The sequence below is a fragment of the Salvia splendens genome, chromosome 9, assembly GCF_004379255.2.
Source record: "Salvia splendens isolate huo1 chromosome 9, SspV2, whole genome shotgun sequence".
Lineage (NCBI taxonomy): Eukaryota > Viridiplantae > Streptophyta > Magnoliopsida > Lamiales > Lamiaceae > Salvia > Salvia splendens.
This window is the reverse complement of record NC_056040.1, coordinates 3,412,107-3,428,276: the sequence shown is the minus strand read 5'-3', so window position 1 is coordinate 3,428,276 and position 16,170 is coordinate 3,412,107. Positions and strand designations below refer to the sequence as shown.

Sequence of the window (16,170 nt, the reverse complement as noted above, 5' to 3'; positions counted from 1 at the left end):
TATCGTGCCGCCTATGAAGCCTATGTCGCCGCCACTACCCCCGCCCCTTCTCCTCGACCAACTAGATCAATTTGCCTCTACATCCCTCGTGACCGGGAGGGAGCCAACGAAAGGCTCGTTGCCGACTATTTTTCCAACCAGCCGCAGTTTCCGGAAGATTACTTTCGGCGCCGTTTTCGCATGTCAAAACGGTTGTTTATGCGTATTGTCAACACATTGTCCACCCGTGTTGAATACTTTCAATCATGTAGAGACACAACCTGTCGGCAAAGTCTCTCGGTGTTGCAGAAGTGTACTTGTGCCATCCGACAACTTGCTACTGGGCAAACAGCTGACCTCTTCGATGAGTATTTGCATGTGGGTGAGTCAACTGGAATCCTATGCCTCAAAAAGTTTGCTCGGAAAGACGTCGAAAGAGCTTTTGGGGTCCTTCAAGCCCGATTCAACATTGTGAAGGCCCCGTCTCGGCTGTGGTACGTTAAGAATATCGCCGACATAATGTACACATGTATTATCTTGCACAATATGATTATAGCTGACGAAGGACCGATGACGGCTAACTTTTACGACGAGGATGAAGCCGGAAGCTCAACCGCGAGGTCTCCCCCACACCGAGGTGTGCATACGACGGTGGAGGAGAGGATCGAAACAAGACACACAATGCGCGATACCAGAACTCACATTGAGCTACAAGAAGACCTAATCAAACACATTTGGGGGAAATTCGGCCACGAGTAGTGGGTTTTTTTAATTTTATGAATTTAATTATGTAATTTTAAATTTATAGGATTTTAATTATGTAATTTTTAATTTTTTTTGTAATTTGTAATAATATTCCGGGTATTTTTAATGCATTTTAATATTGTGAAAATATTTTTATTTAAATTGAATAATAGAATGGTGAGACCCTTGAGCATGTCCTTGCGGAATAACATGGATGTGAGTGTTGTGCTCTTGGGAAAGAGTATGAAGTAAAACATTAATAAAAGTAGATCTGGACCCACATTTATGCTCTTGCCAAAGAGCACTAGGATGCTCTAATGTAGTGAGGAGAAAAATTAATGTGATTCAGTTTATTAAATTATTAGTAATTAGAATTGTTTAGTTGGAAAGTTGATGATGGGTCCATATTAAATATGGATTATTGAATTAATAAACAGGCTGCCCAAGATAGTTTAAATTATGATTTTGTGGTGCCATTAGATTCCACCGTTGCACCTTTACAGAGTGAAAACAACATATTTGATTTGTCTTTGTCCAAACCCCATCCCAAATTATAGTAAGCTCTATAATGTAGGCTATCAATAATTAAGTCTCTATCGATGTAGCCGTTGCCAATAAATTTTTTTGATTTGATATCTCAACAAATTTTATAGATTAATTAAGCCTTTTATTATTAGCACCAAAAAATATAGTGTATTTTTCGTGAATTCGTGAATCGCATACAAGGCTTAATCTAATTACATAATCTTGTCACATCAATAATCTTGTCATAAATTTTAATTCAAATTTGATAAAATTTGAAAGCGTTTATGAAAAATGAGTCTTACCTCATTAAATAGAGTAATTTATTAAAAAAAAAATGAAGTTGTTATAAATTTTAATTCAAATTTGATAAAAATATGAAAGTGCTTATGAAAAATGTGTCTTGCCTCAATGAATAGAGTAATTTATCCAAAAGAAAATATTAAAAATAATATCGCGAAAAATAAAAAAAATAAAAAAATATGGCTACAAATTGATTGCTTATGGATAGTACAAATTAAACAGATATTGCGTTTTTTAGATTAATTCATTTCATGTTTGATAAAACTTTTCCCGTACAGAGATCAAACTTAGAGTTTAAGAAATAGATCAAAAGATCTTTGATCGAGTACTGCAAAATCTTCACGTGGAGGGGACGCGAGTCATCATTGATTCTTTTCGGAGAATCAATTACAATGATTAATTTAAACCGTTGAATTCATGAATTAGGATTTATGTTTTGTAGCAAGGGACACGTGATTTAATTATCAATTGAATTAATCTAACAATATATCACTTAAATTATGTTCCCTGAATTTATTTAATTTAATATATATGCAAATTTTCTTCCATCCTATTAAAATAGATACTATATTCCTATAAAAATAGAGACCATATTCTTCCGTCCTATAAAAATAAAGACTATATTCATTTTGTTTGTCTCATAAAAATAATTCATTTCTAGTTTGGTAACTTCTTTCTCTAACGAGATAAACCCTATTATCCACTTACAATACTCTAATTATTTTTTTTATCTATCTCATATTTTACCAATTGTTCATATAAATTTGCATCATCCCAAAAAGAATAGAGACTTTTGGGAAAAAGGGATCATACATATAATGATATAACATACTGATACTAGTAAATCAAACGAAAAGACTACTATACATTTATATCAAATAGAATTTAACATAAATAATCAGAAGTACAAGAGGTTTATTAAATTTTCTGAACTCATGTTGAATTGTATGAGTAATTTCAAAGAACAATCACCAATACATATTACAATTATTCTGAAGTTTTGCTTTCAAATTTCCAGCCCTCGTGAGCTGTAAGCAAGACGACATCTAGCCATTAACAATTTAAACACTAATTTGTCATTTTCAAAACTTAATATCACGACAAATTAAAACCTAAATGACATTATTGCACAATTATTTTTAAATGTGTTAAATACCTTTAAAAATGGATAGGTTCATTTCAAGAGTCGGAAAAGTCATGAGGTGGGAATGTTCAGCAACGCGATCTTCTATTCTCCATCGTATTCTATTTCACAAAATCCAATATATGAATATAATTAATATGTGTGCCTCAATTTAACAATATACATAAAAAAAATACAATAAGAAACAGAAAATCCACCCTCTTAATTTATTGCAACATTATTGTCATTTAATTCCATATAAAACCCCTATAGTACTTCTTCAATCACACATGACATAAGTTGTGATAAGTATTTGATTGGCTTCCAATCTTTTCTTCTCAATTGAAATAGTTAATCATCGTAATTAATCACATTAAATTACACCACCATTTATAACGGAGTATTAATTAAACTTAGCTCAAATCTATACTTAACCAAATAACTCACCCAATCCAAACCTGTTTCCACATCCCTTTGCACCATTAAAACGAACACAAAAACGCATGTTATCCCACAAATTTATTTATTAATCCCCTCTTTATTTTTCTATTACAAAAAAATAATATGAACAGAAGATGCATGTAGTCATGGCATCTTTATGAGCTCCTTGTTTATTAAAAGCCTCTTAAATTTATCACAATTCTTGTAATTCCCAATTAATTCCTCTAAAATCATATACTAATGGTAAAAACCAGCTCCTCCGAATTGATGAAGGCTGTCTGGAACGAAGATGGAGAAGCAAAAATCAAGAGATCAGGTATATGTATATAACGTTAATTAATTGAATTGAATTATTAATTTGGTTATATTAATTAGGTCAAGAGGAGAAGAGAAGTGGGAAAAATGCAGAGAGAGATAGGAAGCCTGATCCAAATCTCACTAGCTTCACCCCTCAAGAGGAGGATCTAATCATCCAGCTGCATTCTCTGCTCGGAAGCAGGTTCGAAGAAAAATGAAATAAAATACGAGACCGAAGGATTGAATTTCACACCAAATAGTTATACGAAGAGTCTGGCCCATGAGATAGATTATTTATTTCTATTGGGCCAAACTAGTACTATTAGTTAGCAACCTGCCCCGATACTGTAGGAAAAATTCTCATCCGTCCACCAATAAACTTTCCATTTTGTAATTTTCGTCTTTCATCAATAAACTTCTTTTATTTTTGGTAATGGACCACACATTCCACTAACTTTATTCAACTAACAATTAATTATAAAACCAATATATATAAGTATAACCCACCTTCTACTAATTTTTTCAATCAACTTTCTACTACATGCATTTATTAAAACCCGTGCCTAATCAAAAGTCCCTTTGTATTGGTGGATGGAGGGAGTATTGATTTTTGTTCATTTTTATAGGGTTATTAGTCTGAAAAAGCACGAATTATTGTTGAAATCTAATATTTTCTACAGCCTTTAATGTTGAATGGAAAAGTCACGAAACTTTAACAATTGTACGAATTTCACACGATGATTATTTCCAGCGAAAAATTTAGCATACGTGCCCGTCAGCTTTACACCAAGTCCGACAACCACCCGGTTATATCGCTTTCTTTCATAGTGGAATTGTGTACCTTCGGATGCTTGTGAAATGTATCGTTTTTTTATACTGATGTGAGATATTTTACGTTCTTTGTGAACAAAGTCAAAACATGTATGGTAACGAATAATATAGGATTCGGATGAGTGCAGGTGGAGTATCATAGCCCGACAGCTCCAAGAAAAGACAGAAAGCGACGTGAAGAATGTATGGAACCGTAAGCTGAAGAAGAAGCTGTCAGCAATGGGGATAGATCCGGTGACGCACAAGCCCTTCTCTCAGATCCTGGGTAGCGTGGGGGCGTCCACGCGCCACCCTCCTCTTCACTCTCGGGAGTTATTGAAAGGGGAATCGGTTGTGACGGCGCCGATGAAGGCGGAGGAGCTCTGTGATCAGGTGGAGGCGTCGAGCTTCAGCTGGAACGCTTTCTTTCTCGAGGAGGCGTTGGCGGCCCATGAAAATATTGGAGGGGAGTTTGCTGGTGAGGTTTTGGGAGATGGGGAGATTGATGGCTGCGGTGGAGGTGGATTTGAGGCGTCGGCGGCGGCGGCAAGCGATGATTGGGAAGCAAGATGAGATGTGCTCGGAACTGCCTTGCTTCTATGAGGAGCCTTATTAGTACTAAGAAAGAAATGATAATGATGTAAAATTCACTATGTTAGTCTGTTTACTTCGCATGTTACTAGAGGAATCCACTATCATCTAATGGGTTTATTAGGATTTACGAAAAAAATTTATTGAATCCGAGGTCCAAAATTTAAGTATTTTCTTTGAATTATTTGTTTTAAGTAATAAAATTACTCCTTCCATCCCCAAAGAGTATGAACTATTTCATTTTTCGTCCCTCCTTAAAGAGTATAAACTTTCTAATTTTGAAAAATTAAAACAACATACTACACATACACATTATTTTATTTACAACTTATACCATTACCATTAACACTTATCCATTATAATAATGTGGAACCCTACTCTCTGTTGGCAATTGAAACATAAAATGAATATAATAATATCTAACATCGGTGTACACAAAGAGCTTAATCCACTATATAAGTCTCATGGGCCTCTCCTCTTATCACCAATTGGTTTTAAGATGGAATCCATGGATTTCTATCATGGTATCAGAGCGGGTCGTCGACTGTGGGTCATATTTAACTGACCCAGCAGTATATCTGGGCTGAAACCGAAAAAAATGACTGACCCAACAGTATAACTGGGCTGAAAATTTGGGCCAGTGGTCCAACCGATCGAAAAAAAATTGGACCGATTGTCCAATCGATCATAAAAAAAGTCCAACCCCTCCAAGATTTACCTTGAAGGATTTGAGGGAGGGTGTTGACACTTGAAACATAAAATGAATATAATAATATCTCACATCGGTGTACACAAAGAGTTTAATCCACTATATAAGTCTCATGGGCCTCTCCTCTTATCACCAATTGGTTTTAAGATGGAACCCATGGATTTCTATCACTCTCCAATATCATTATTTCCACTACCCTCTTTCTCTCTCTCTTACTTTTTTTTCTTATTTATTAAATTTCATGCCGAACCCAAATTCCATGCTCTTTGGAAACGGATGGAGTATTATTTTTATGAATTAAAAAACAATATTCATAGCTATTCTTAGATTATGTTAAACTAACATCCTTTCTATCTTCATAAAATTATAAAGAACGTTTTAGATATATAAAATATTAATTAATTGTTAATTATCTAGGAATTTTCTTATATAAAATTATTAAATTAATTGTTAATTAATAGTAGAGGGTAGCCAGTCTGTGATTATTTTCCCCGTGATCGATATCCGGTACTAACCTTTAGCTATACTATTCCTACTCTGTATACTTGCAAGTATTTATAGTGCTAATAAAAAGTGCTCACTGATCGAAATGCTTTTAGAATTAGTTTTTTTATACTGATAATTTTAGGTGAAATTTAACATGAAAATGCTTCAATTCACCTGATCATATCAACCTTCCATTTTCTTGTGAATTTGTACTATCACACTAAATCATTTAATTTGTGGACCTTGGTTCTATTTAGTCGATCATATAACCCTTCATATTTTTTTGATTTTGCACTATCAAATAAAACTAGAAATCGTAAAACTAGAGACTAAGTTAATCAAATCACCCAATTTAAAGGAAAAGAAGAGAGGGTGCCGTTAAAGTAGATATAGGAATTGTTATTGCTTTTGATTAATTTATAGTCATATGTTATATGTATATTTTATATCATATGTTAAATTTAACTAGTATATTTAATATGCTTGATTAGTTGATTAGATGTTTTAGTTGGGTATTGATTTCGATTAAATTAGTCGAATCAATGTGTATAAAATAAAAAAAAAGTTACTAAGGAGTATTAACTACAGAGTGGTATTGTTTATTATTCATTTTTGGATATGATTAAATTACAAATAATTAATATTTATGAAACAACCAAATACTCAAAATAAACTAAGATAATTAACAACAACAAACTAGCTACTACACATTCATTTCTTCATTACTTAATAATAGTAGCCTAGAAATTAGATTCATAACATCCCCACTAACCACAACTAGACTACACGATCTATTACATACTTGAACATATTCAAGTATAAAAAAAAGATAGTACGCATATTTTCAGCTACTACGAGACACACAAGACACACAACAGCAGTTTGTGCTTCTAGCAAAATAAACGCGGACCACATGCAACAGATCTTATATCTGCGGCTTACGGGGCATCCTCCACCACATGATGGGGCTATTGGAATCAAAAGAGTACGTTGGAACCTTAGGTGGGATGCGCGGCTTCATTTGACGAGAGCCCGACCCATTGTCGCGTTCATTTTCCACTTCCTTAGACATGTTTCCATCTTCACCCCCACATAGTATATTGGAGCCTTGTTGTTTGTTGAGAGCATATCAGGTGGGTAGCCCTCGTTGAACACAAGCTTGCGGCGAACGTGATCACCTGGCTCTGAGTCGTTGTCATTGTCGTGTCTGTAGCGGTTGAACTTGCAGAAAACAAAGTCATTATTCACTGAATCCGGAGTGTCTGAGAGCACGATAACCGTTTTCTCCCACTCAACCTTGACAACATTGTGGGCAAATAGATCGTCCAACATGTGGCTTAAGTATGCACCAACCAATGGCTTCCGCTGCAAAAGTAAGTCGAACGAGGGTCAGACTAGTTATGAAGAGACGAAGTAATACAAAAAATAGATAGAAAGCTTGGCTTACGGGTAGTATCTCGGTTCAAACACCTTCTCCGGGTATGACCACGTTCGTTTCTGCATTCCAGTATGTGCCGTCGACCTGTAGCATCTCGTTGAACGTCTTATAACGTTTCTCCAGAAAATGCAGCCGATCATACATAGCAGCCCAGTCAAAAGAGAGGCCTAGTTCGTGTTGAATCACCCACTCGGCTTCAAGGATGAAGTAGCTCGGGTACTTCCCACCATCCCAATTGTTTTCGCTCTTCAGCCTTATCATGGTGCCCATCAAGAGTGAATTCAGCGCGGGTGTCCAGTTGGACGAATACAAGAACGAGCTTTGTGGGGGAAGTTGGTGAGCCATGGGTTTATTTTGTGTGATTATGAGAGCAGAAGGGTGTGTCTGTGTGTGAGCTTATGACAGAAATGTGTGTGTATATATAGCCGAATTTGGGTTTGTGGGCTACTTGTAGCCAAAAAAATTGGATTAGAATAATACAAGTTGGAATTGGTATCATTGCTGCATTTAACAGAGTAGTTTTATATCTAATCCGATCACTCATTTTTAAGCAAAATGACCCTTTTTGACACCCAATTCAAGACTGATGTATGCTCATGAATAAATGCTACGCCAACCTCCTACTGTGTCCAAAAATGAAAGCTTTATTACGTATTCCTTCCGTCTCACTCAAAATGGCCACATTCTTGGGTGGCATGGGATTTTAGGAGGAGTTATAAGATGTAATAAATAGAGAAAAAAAATGTAGTTGAATATTGAAAAAGAAATGTGAACATCTTGAATGGGATGGAGGGAGTACTACAAAAGCATATATTGTCTACATTTTCAGCCATTTTCAACTTGCTTCCTTCAATATTATTCTTTCTTTGGTATATATAAATACCGCAATATTCATTAAATTTTCATACCATAAAGAGAAGAGTAAAGGCCAAAATTGGTCCTGAACATATAGCCATTTTACGATTTTGGTCCTAAACATTATCTTTTGGATTTTTTGGTCCTGCACATATGGACATTTGATCATTTTGGTCCTGCACATATGGAAATTTGATCATTTTGGTCCCCCGTCAACATTTTCGTTAAAAACTAACGGTCAACATTATCTTTTGGATTTTTTGGTCCTGCACATATGGATATTTGATCATTTTGGTCCTGCACATATGGAATTTTGATCATTTTGGTCCTCCGTCAACATTTTCGTTAAAAACTAACGGTCAACGGCCGATTTTTGACTAAAACAATGGGTTGGGTCGGGTCGTGTTTGGGTCGTGTTTGGGTTACACGTTAAGAAAAAAAATAATTATTTTTTATTAATTAAAAAATTATAAAACTTTAATTTTAGTTATTTTTGTTGATTAAAAATATTATAACGACTAAAACATGATGTTATTATACGATTTAAACATGATATTACACAATAAAATAAAATATTACCAAATTAAAATAATCATTTTTTAATCAAAATAATAAAATTAAAGTATATTAATATTAAATCTATATAATAAAATTAAATAATTAAAAAATTATTTTTAATAAAATCTAAGCATAATATTTTCTTCAAATTCATGAAAAAATTAATTAAAAAATACTATACTTTAATTTTATTAATTAAAAAATATTAATTAATTTTTTAAGAATATTATGCTTAGATTTTAACGAAAATATTATGCTTAGATTTTAAGAAAATATTATTTTTTTCTTAACGTATAACCCAAACCCGACCCAAACACGACCCGACCCAACCCATTGTTTTAGTAAAAAATCGGCCGTTGACCGTTAGTTTTTAACGAAAATGTTGACGGAGGACCAAAATGATCAAAATTCCATATGTGCAGGACCAAAATGATCAAATGTCCATATGTGCAGGACCAAAAAATCCAAAAGATAATGTTGACCGTTAGTTTTTAACGGAAATATTGACGGAGGACCAAAATGATCAAATGTCCTTATGTGCAGGACCAAAAAATCCAAAAGATAATGTTTAGGACCAAAATCGTAAAATGACTATATGTTCAGGACCAATTTTGGCCTTTACTCTAGAGAGAATGTGTACAAATTGAGTAAAAGAAGACGTTGAAATAATGAATACACTTCAAAATTTGAACAAATATCAACAGTTGGTTAGCCTCTGTCTTCTTCCCCATTTCAAGCACGTAAAGATGTAGTCTTAATTCTTTTGAATCAACATTAATCCAAGAGCTGAAAAGCTCCCTCAAATGTCCAACTCAGTTACTGATTTAATCCCTATTTTTCTATAACTCTGTCACAACCTTCAACTATACTACCTGTACCAAAAGAAATACATAAACAACATTTTTAGATAAATCTCCACTGAATTTTATAGCAAAAACAAATATCAGAAATGGGAACATAAGTAAGCATTTAAGCTAGACATCTAGTTCAAACACAACCAAGGGTTAACAAAATACACATACTTGACATCTAGTTCATATGTCAACAAGTTTTTTTTAAATTGATCCAGTACCCTAGAAACTAGAACATGATCCCAACTACAACACCCCAAATAAATAACATTATCCCAATGAAAGCCAAAACGATGTTCATCTTTGCCTCTGCCCGACATCGATGGCATGATCCACAACCTACTTCACTAGTCAACACCCTTTTTTCCTTGGAAGTGACCATGTCGCTAGTAGCTTTATCCGGCCGGAATCCTTGATTTAAGACGAAAGCTGGGATACGACCATCATCAAGTCTAGTATGAAAATCATCACACCACAAGAAAGAGTTAGAATGTTTGATATTTGCTGGACATTTGTAAAAAAATGGCCACTGTGTTTGGCTTCTTTCCCTGCACAAAATAACCTCATCTTCCCCCGACCACAAATGCAATCTGGTAGTATGAGTTAACCATCTTTAGTTGATGTTGACATTCCCAAGCTGCATAACAAACAAAACAAGGCTCAGTTCCACGCAAGATAAAATGAACGATCTGAATTTTTTAACAAAAAAACGAAGTAATGCAAAAGACTCCTAAACTAATGCAATGGAGCAGTATATTATTGTCCCTAAAATCAGAAAATACACAGTTAACCACATCGAATTTTCCATGTCTTCCCGCGTTCGATTCCAGTCAGGTGTTGGTTCCACTTGGTCAATGTATGCTATGTCACCATAGTCATCGTGTTCAACTGCATCATGTGTCTCTATGTCCAATGCCTCCTCAGCTGGATCATTTGTCATTTCTCCACGGATAAAATTATGCAACAAAAAACAGGCCATGATCATCCGAATTTGTGTTTTAATTGAATAAAAGCTGGCACTCCGAAGCACACCCCATCGCATCTTTAACACAGCAAAAGCACACTCGATTATATTACGTGCTTTAGTGTGTCTTAGGTTGAACAACTCATGGGCATCCTGATAGGCATCCTGGGGTCTTTGGGTCCCTACTCCCCATTCTTTTAAATGATAACGGCCCCCTTTGAAGGGCGTTAGAAATCCTTCAGCATTTGCGTATCCGTTATCACATAAAAAATAATTCCTTAGATCAACATGTAGAAACATAATCCAATCAGTTTACAACAACAAAGAATCACATTGGACGAGCAATATGCAAGTTTTACATAATGATAGACATATGACAACCTTTAGGAACCTTCAAACCATCTTCCCTGGTGATTGCATCTCGAAGAACCAGAGCATCCCCAGCTGATCCTTCCCAACCAGGTAAAAAAACATGAATATCATTTTGCGGTCACAAACAACAAGGGTGTTAGTAGTAATATGTCATTTTCGATTGCGGTAACGTGGCTTGGCCGTGTTGCTGACAAGGACGTTGATATATGTCCCGTCTAAGGCTCCAATACATCCCTACGCAGCAATATAAATAAAAACAAAAAGCTGATCGTACTATAGAATTGGATACATGTAGCACTGTATTCTTCGGCCATTACTAAACTAAATTATTCTTGTTGGGAACATAGTACCTTAAATTATTTCCACCTTAGATCGTCATTATCATCTGTGACAGGTTCTGGTTTAGGCAACAAAATGGTGTATAATTTGATAACAGCTAGTAGAACAAGATGCACGTAATGCGAAACAGTTTCACCTGACCGCTTGAAGTTGAAACATATTATCCGATTTTTGTTGTGGTGTATTGTGGTGTACAAGTATCCCTAGAAACATAGCAACTTGCTCCTCAACATATACATACCTACTATTTTTCAAACCCCCCCCCCCCCCCTCCTTTAGAAGAATACACAATCTCCCAAATGTATTTTTATCCATACGAAGGTTCACTAAGCAATCAATGTCGCTCACGGATACAAGGCGGTTCATATGCTGGACTTGTGGTGCAATTCGATTTATAAGTGAGTAATGCCTAATGAATTGCCTCATATGACGTCTACCCATACGCCTACCGTGCCTCAAATAAAAATACAAAAGTATGGTACTTTGTAAATGCAAAAGGTTCATTATATCTTCTATCAAAACGTAAATGGATGTGGAGGAAGATAACAGAGGTGCCATAAATCACAAAAATTTCAAAATGACCCGTTAAATATTCTGCACAAAACACAAATGAACAATATCACCATGGTAAAGATCAGAAACTACCTGAAGAACAACGAACTATGTACACTGCCGTGCCATTTACAAATGAGATAACGCAAGTGTTCCAACCATTGTATAAAACAAAAACATAAACACAAAGCAATAGCATCACATTACAAATAACAGATTTGCTTCCTACACACACATCAGGCTAGAGTTGTCAACTGGGCCGGGCTAGCCAAGCTCGGCCCATGCCCGGCGAGGCCCGAGGGTGTTGAGGCCCAGTTCGGCCCAGGACCAGGGTCTGAAGTGAGCTATGCCGGGCCGGGCTTATTTTCATATATCTCAACCCAGCCCAGCCCAGACCCACTTGGTCAGTGGGCCAAGCTGGGTCGGGCCGGGCTTTGACAATTTAATAATAATCAACATAAACAGAGTAGAATCTTCAATGTAAATACTTCAATTGTAAAATTACAAAAAATATTACATGTTCGAAGAGTTAATCCGGATAATTTTCCAATCAAAAGTAAAGTTTGGATCATTAGTACTTGAACAGTAATAATCCGTTATTGGAAAATAAAATCTCTCGATATCCGGCTCTTGATCTTCTTGTGCATTAATTACCAAATCTGGTTCGCCGTCTTCATCTTCTTGACCTTCTTCTTTCATTTCTGACATTCTATATCTTTCGAGCCTCTTCAACTTGTTCAATCAAAATTCTTCATCCATCCAATTCTTCAAAAGCATGCAAAATTTGATAGATTTTGGCGTCAATCGAGTTCATCTATATGTCACTGTTCTTGCACATGCACTAAAAGCACTTTCGGATGCTACACTAGACATTTGACATGTTAGTAGATCACGTGCAATCATAGATAAAATAGGATATTTTTTTTGTTCCATTTTCCACCAATGTAGAATATCAAAATCCTCAGAATTTTCCACTAAATCTAAGCTTAAATAATGTTTAAGCTCATTTGTTGATCTAGTACCAAAATCACTTTTCCTCTTTTTTATTTTATCTAGAAGTGCATAACTAGATGAACAACCTATGCTGTTTTTGTTGGAAGAAGATGGAATAGCAGTTGTCAATGTATTTTTAAAATAAGAGGTATATGAACCTACTAACAAATTCAAACAATCCTCCAATTGATCATTTGTTATAGGATTTTCAATACCAAAACACGAGTAATATTCTTCAAGATAAACCTCGCAACCATCCTTTTTGCATCTTGGATAAAAAAATATAAGAAAAAATAGCACAAAAAAGAACATTTTGATAATACTTTTTCCATTTAATCTCCATCTTTCCGATAATGTCTTTCACATTTTCCATATTTCTATGCTCATCAAAAATTTTAACAATGTTAACCATTTCACGCAACATAATATTGGAAGTAGGATAACAATTACCGGACATAACATTAGTCATATCACTAAACGTTTGTAAAAGAGGTATTAATAATGTCAACAATCTCCCAATTCTTCTCACTAATAGCACTAATGCTAGAATTTTTTTTCTTCTTTCATATAGCGTATTATTATTGAAGAATAGGGTTTAGCTTCCATTAACATTCTATAAGTTGAAGACCACCTCGTGTTTACATCAATATAAGGAATTTTAAATTTCATTTTTGCACTTTTAACCATCCTCCTATACTTTTGCAACCTAACCGAAGATGATGTAATGAATAACAAACAATCTCGTCTAAGATCAATATGAGGTCTAATACTTTTCATTCCATCACATACACATGGATGTAGGACATGACAAACACAACGAATGTGAAAAAATTTTGCATCAAAATTTGGCTTCAAAAATTCAATAAAATACTCTATAGCTTTGCCATTGTTTGTTGCATTGTCTAATGTAATAGACATAATTTTATCACTTATTTCTCAATAATTCAAACAAGACATAACAGCTTGATATATAGATATACCATCATGTGGATGCTCAAGCAATGAAAAATCAATTATTATTTTTTCCAACATGAAATTTTCATTTATCCAATGCAAACCTTTTCTACCAAGCCATAAGTCGGTAGTTAAAGAAATTTTAGAATTTAATTTAGAAAACAATGTTTTCAAAGCAATAATTTCAAATTCATATATTTTGTAACCATCTTTGTAACAAGTGTTTCGTGAAACACTTTTAAAACGAGGTTGAGTTTTTTTCATAAAATTTGCAAGATATTGAGTTTCCACAAAATTAAAAGGAAGTTCAGCTCCTATAACAAGGTTAGGAAGTTCAATTCTCACTTCATCTTATTTATATGCACAATTTAAAGCAGCACCACTAGATGAAATATCTAAATTTTGTTGTCTACTATCATCTAACAAGTCATTATCTTCCCAATTCTTGTGATGATTATTCAAATGTCTACTTAAAGTACCAAAGCCATAATTAACTTTAAAAGCAAATTTGACCTTACAGAGCTTACAAGCTGCTTTTTCATCATTCAAGGTAAAATAATTCCACACTTTACTAGTCTTAGATCTAACTGCTGGTTTTTTAACTGCAAGTTTGGGTTTCAACAAAAGTGGTTTGTTCCTCCTATAAGTTTCATGCTGTGGCTGTGATGCAGATTCTGAAAAAAGAGGAACAGACTCATTTTGTGGTGTTCTAGAAGATGAACTAGGAGACATTCCCATAAATCTTTTCATTTTTAAGATATAAAATATCCAAGAAATAAACAAGCAATGAAGTTATAACAAAATTAAACAAATAAATCACAACTAGAGCAAAATTAGCTATATAAAAAATCAACAGTAACAAATATTAAACCAGAACATTTATATAAATCAAAAATTAAAATAAACCAGATGATTATTGGCAGTTCAGCAACACCAAATCAGATAAATGATACTTCGATTGGATGATTCTCGACAACACCAAATCCACCAGCTGAACAGTTGGATGAAAATGGATGATTCTCGACAACAATGACTGAGGATGCAGAGAATAAGAGTAAGAGAATTGGAGTAGGGATGAAGATGGAATGGAGAATACAATTACATGTATTTATAGGAGAATTAGAAATGAACAATTAAGATTATACCGTTGAAAGAGCCAAAAGTTTTGGAAAAAAATTTTGAAAACAAAGAACAATTGAAAGCAATAAACAATTGATTGCAAATAAATCACGGAGATAAAAGTATAGAGATAAGGAAATTCCAGGAATGTGTGTTCACATTTATGGTTATACAAGTTCCAACTACAATATCATAGCACAGTTCTTACTTTGATAGAACGAGTCACCTAGTTTATGCTCATGCGATGCAAACATTGGTTACAAACATTAGGGTTGTCAATCCTAAATACATAACTCCTAAAAGCTCCTAAGACCCTTGAAAAGTCATCACTCTCAATTAACAGTACCGTTTTAAAGGAAGCTAATTGTAGTCTCTATTAAGTGGATCTAATTCGCCAACCTCATCTCATGATTATGTATCTGTTAGGAACCCTCTTAACCTTACGTCGAAACCCCTGTCTCACGATTGTACAACGACCGTGCCGGCGTCCTAATTCTAGGATCGGCGGCGATCAAACGATAGGCTGGCGCGGAATTCCTCCGTCGGCAGCAAGTAGGTTTGATGTAGTATTGCACAAGTAAAGTGGGCAAGTTATTTCTTCATTCATTGAATAAAAAGATAACAACCTAGCCCTATTTATAATACTAGAATACTAGCTTAGGGAACAAGAAAACAAGATATGAAAATATACTATGAATCAAAAGATATGGGGAATAAAAAGATAACTAAATATTTGGGGAATCCTAAGATATAGGAGGATCGTAACAACTCCCCCACGGTTAAAATCCACCTTGTCCTCAAGGTGGGAACCATGGAACCACGGGCACAGTCGACGATAGCAAAAGCATTGAAACGTCACCTCCTGGATCAAATGCGATTAGGAACATGATCACCATCATTTCTCTTATGACTCCCACCAACATTTCTACGCCGTCCCTTTCCTCTCTCGCCTTCGTCTTCACAAAATCATCCTCGATGGCTGGGACTTGGAGGCGGCTCCGGATCATGCACCGGCTCCTGACGCCGGCATCATTCCTACGCCCCCCAAACTGCTTGTCCTCCATGAATCGCTGCACAAGGACTCTTACCAGCTGGAACTCCGCAGCAGTGAGGTTGTAGGAACGCCTCTCATCACCATCTACTCTATCATCTTCATAATCATCATCAGAG

General features: G+C 35.1%; 1 protein-coding gene across 1 annotated transcript; it reads left to right on the top strand.

Annotated features, from left to right (window-relative positions):
* Positions 1 to 3,213: 3,213 nt before the first annotated feature.
* Positions 3,214 to 5,009, top strand: LOC121747594 (transcription factor MYB35-like). The gene is made up of 3 exons (XM_042141664.1): positions 3,214 to 3,428; positions 3,488 to 3,611; positions 4,369 to 5,009. The coding sequence occupies exons 1-3, from the start codon at positions 3,353 to 3,355 to the stop codon at positions 4,790 to 4,792; spliced, it is 624 nt and encodes a 207-aa protein (XP_041997598.1). The 5' UTR covers positions 3,214 to 3,352; the 3' UTR covers positions 4,793 to 5,009.
* Positions 5,010 to 16,170: the final 11,161 nt, after the last annotated feature.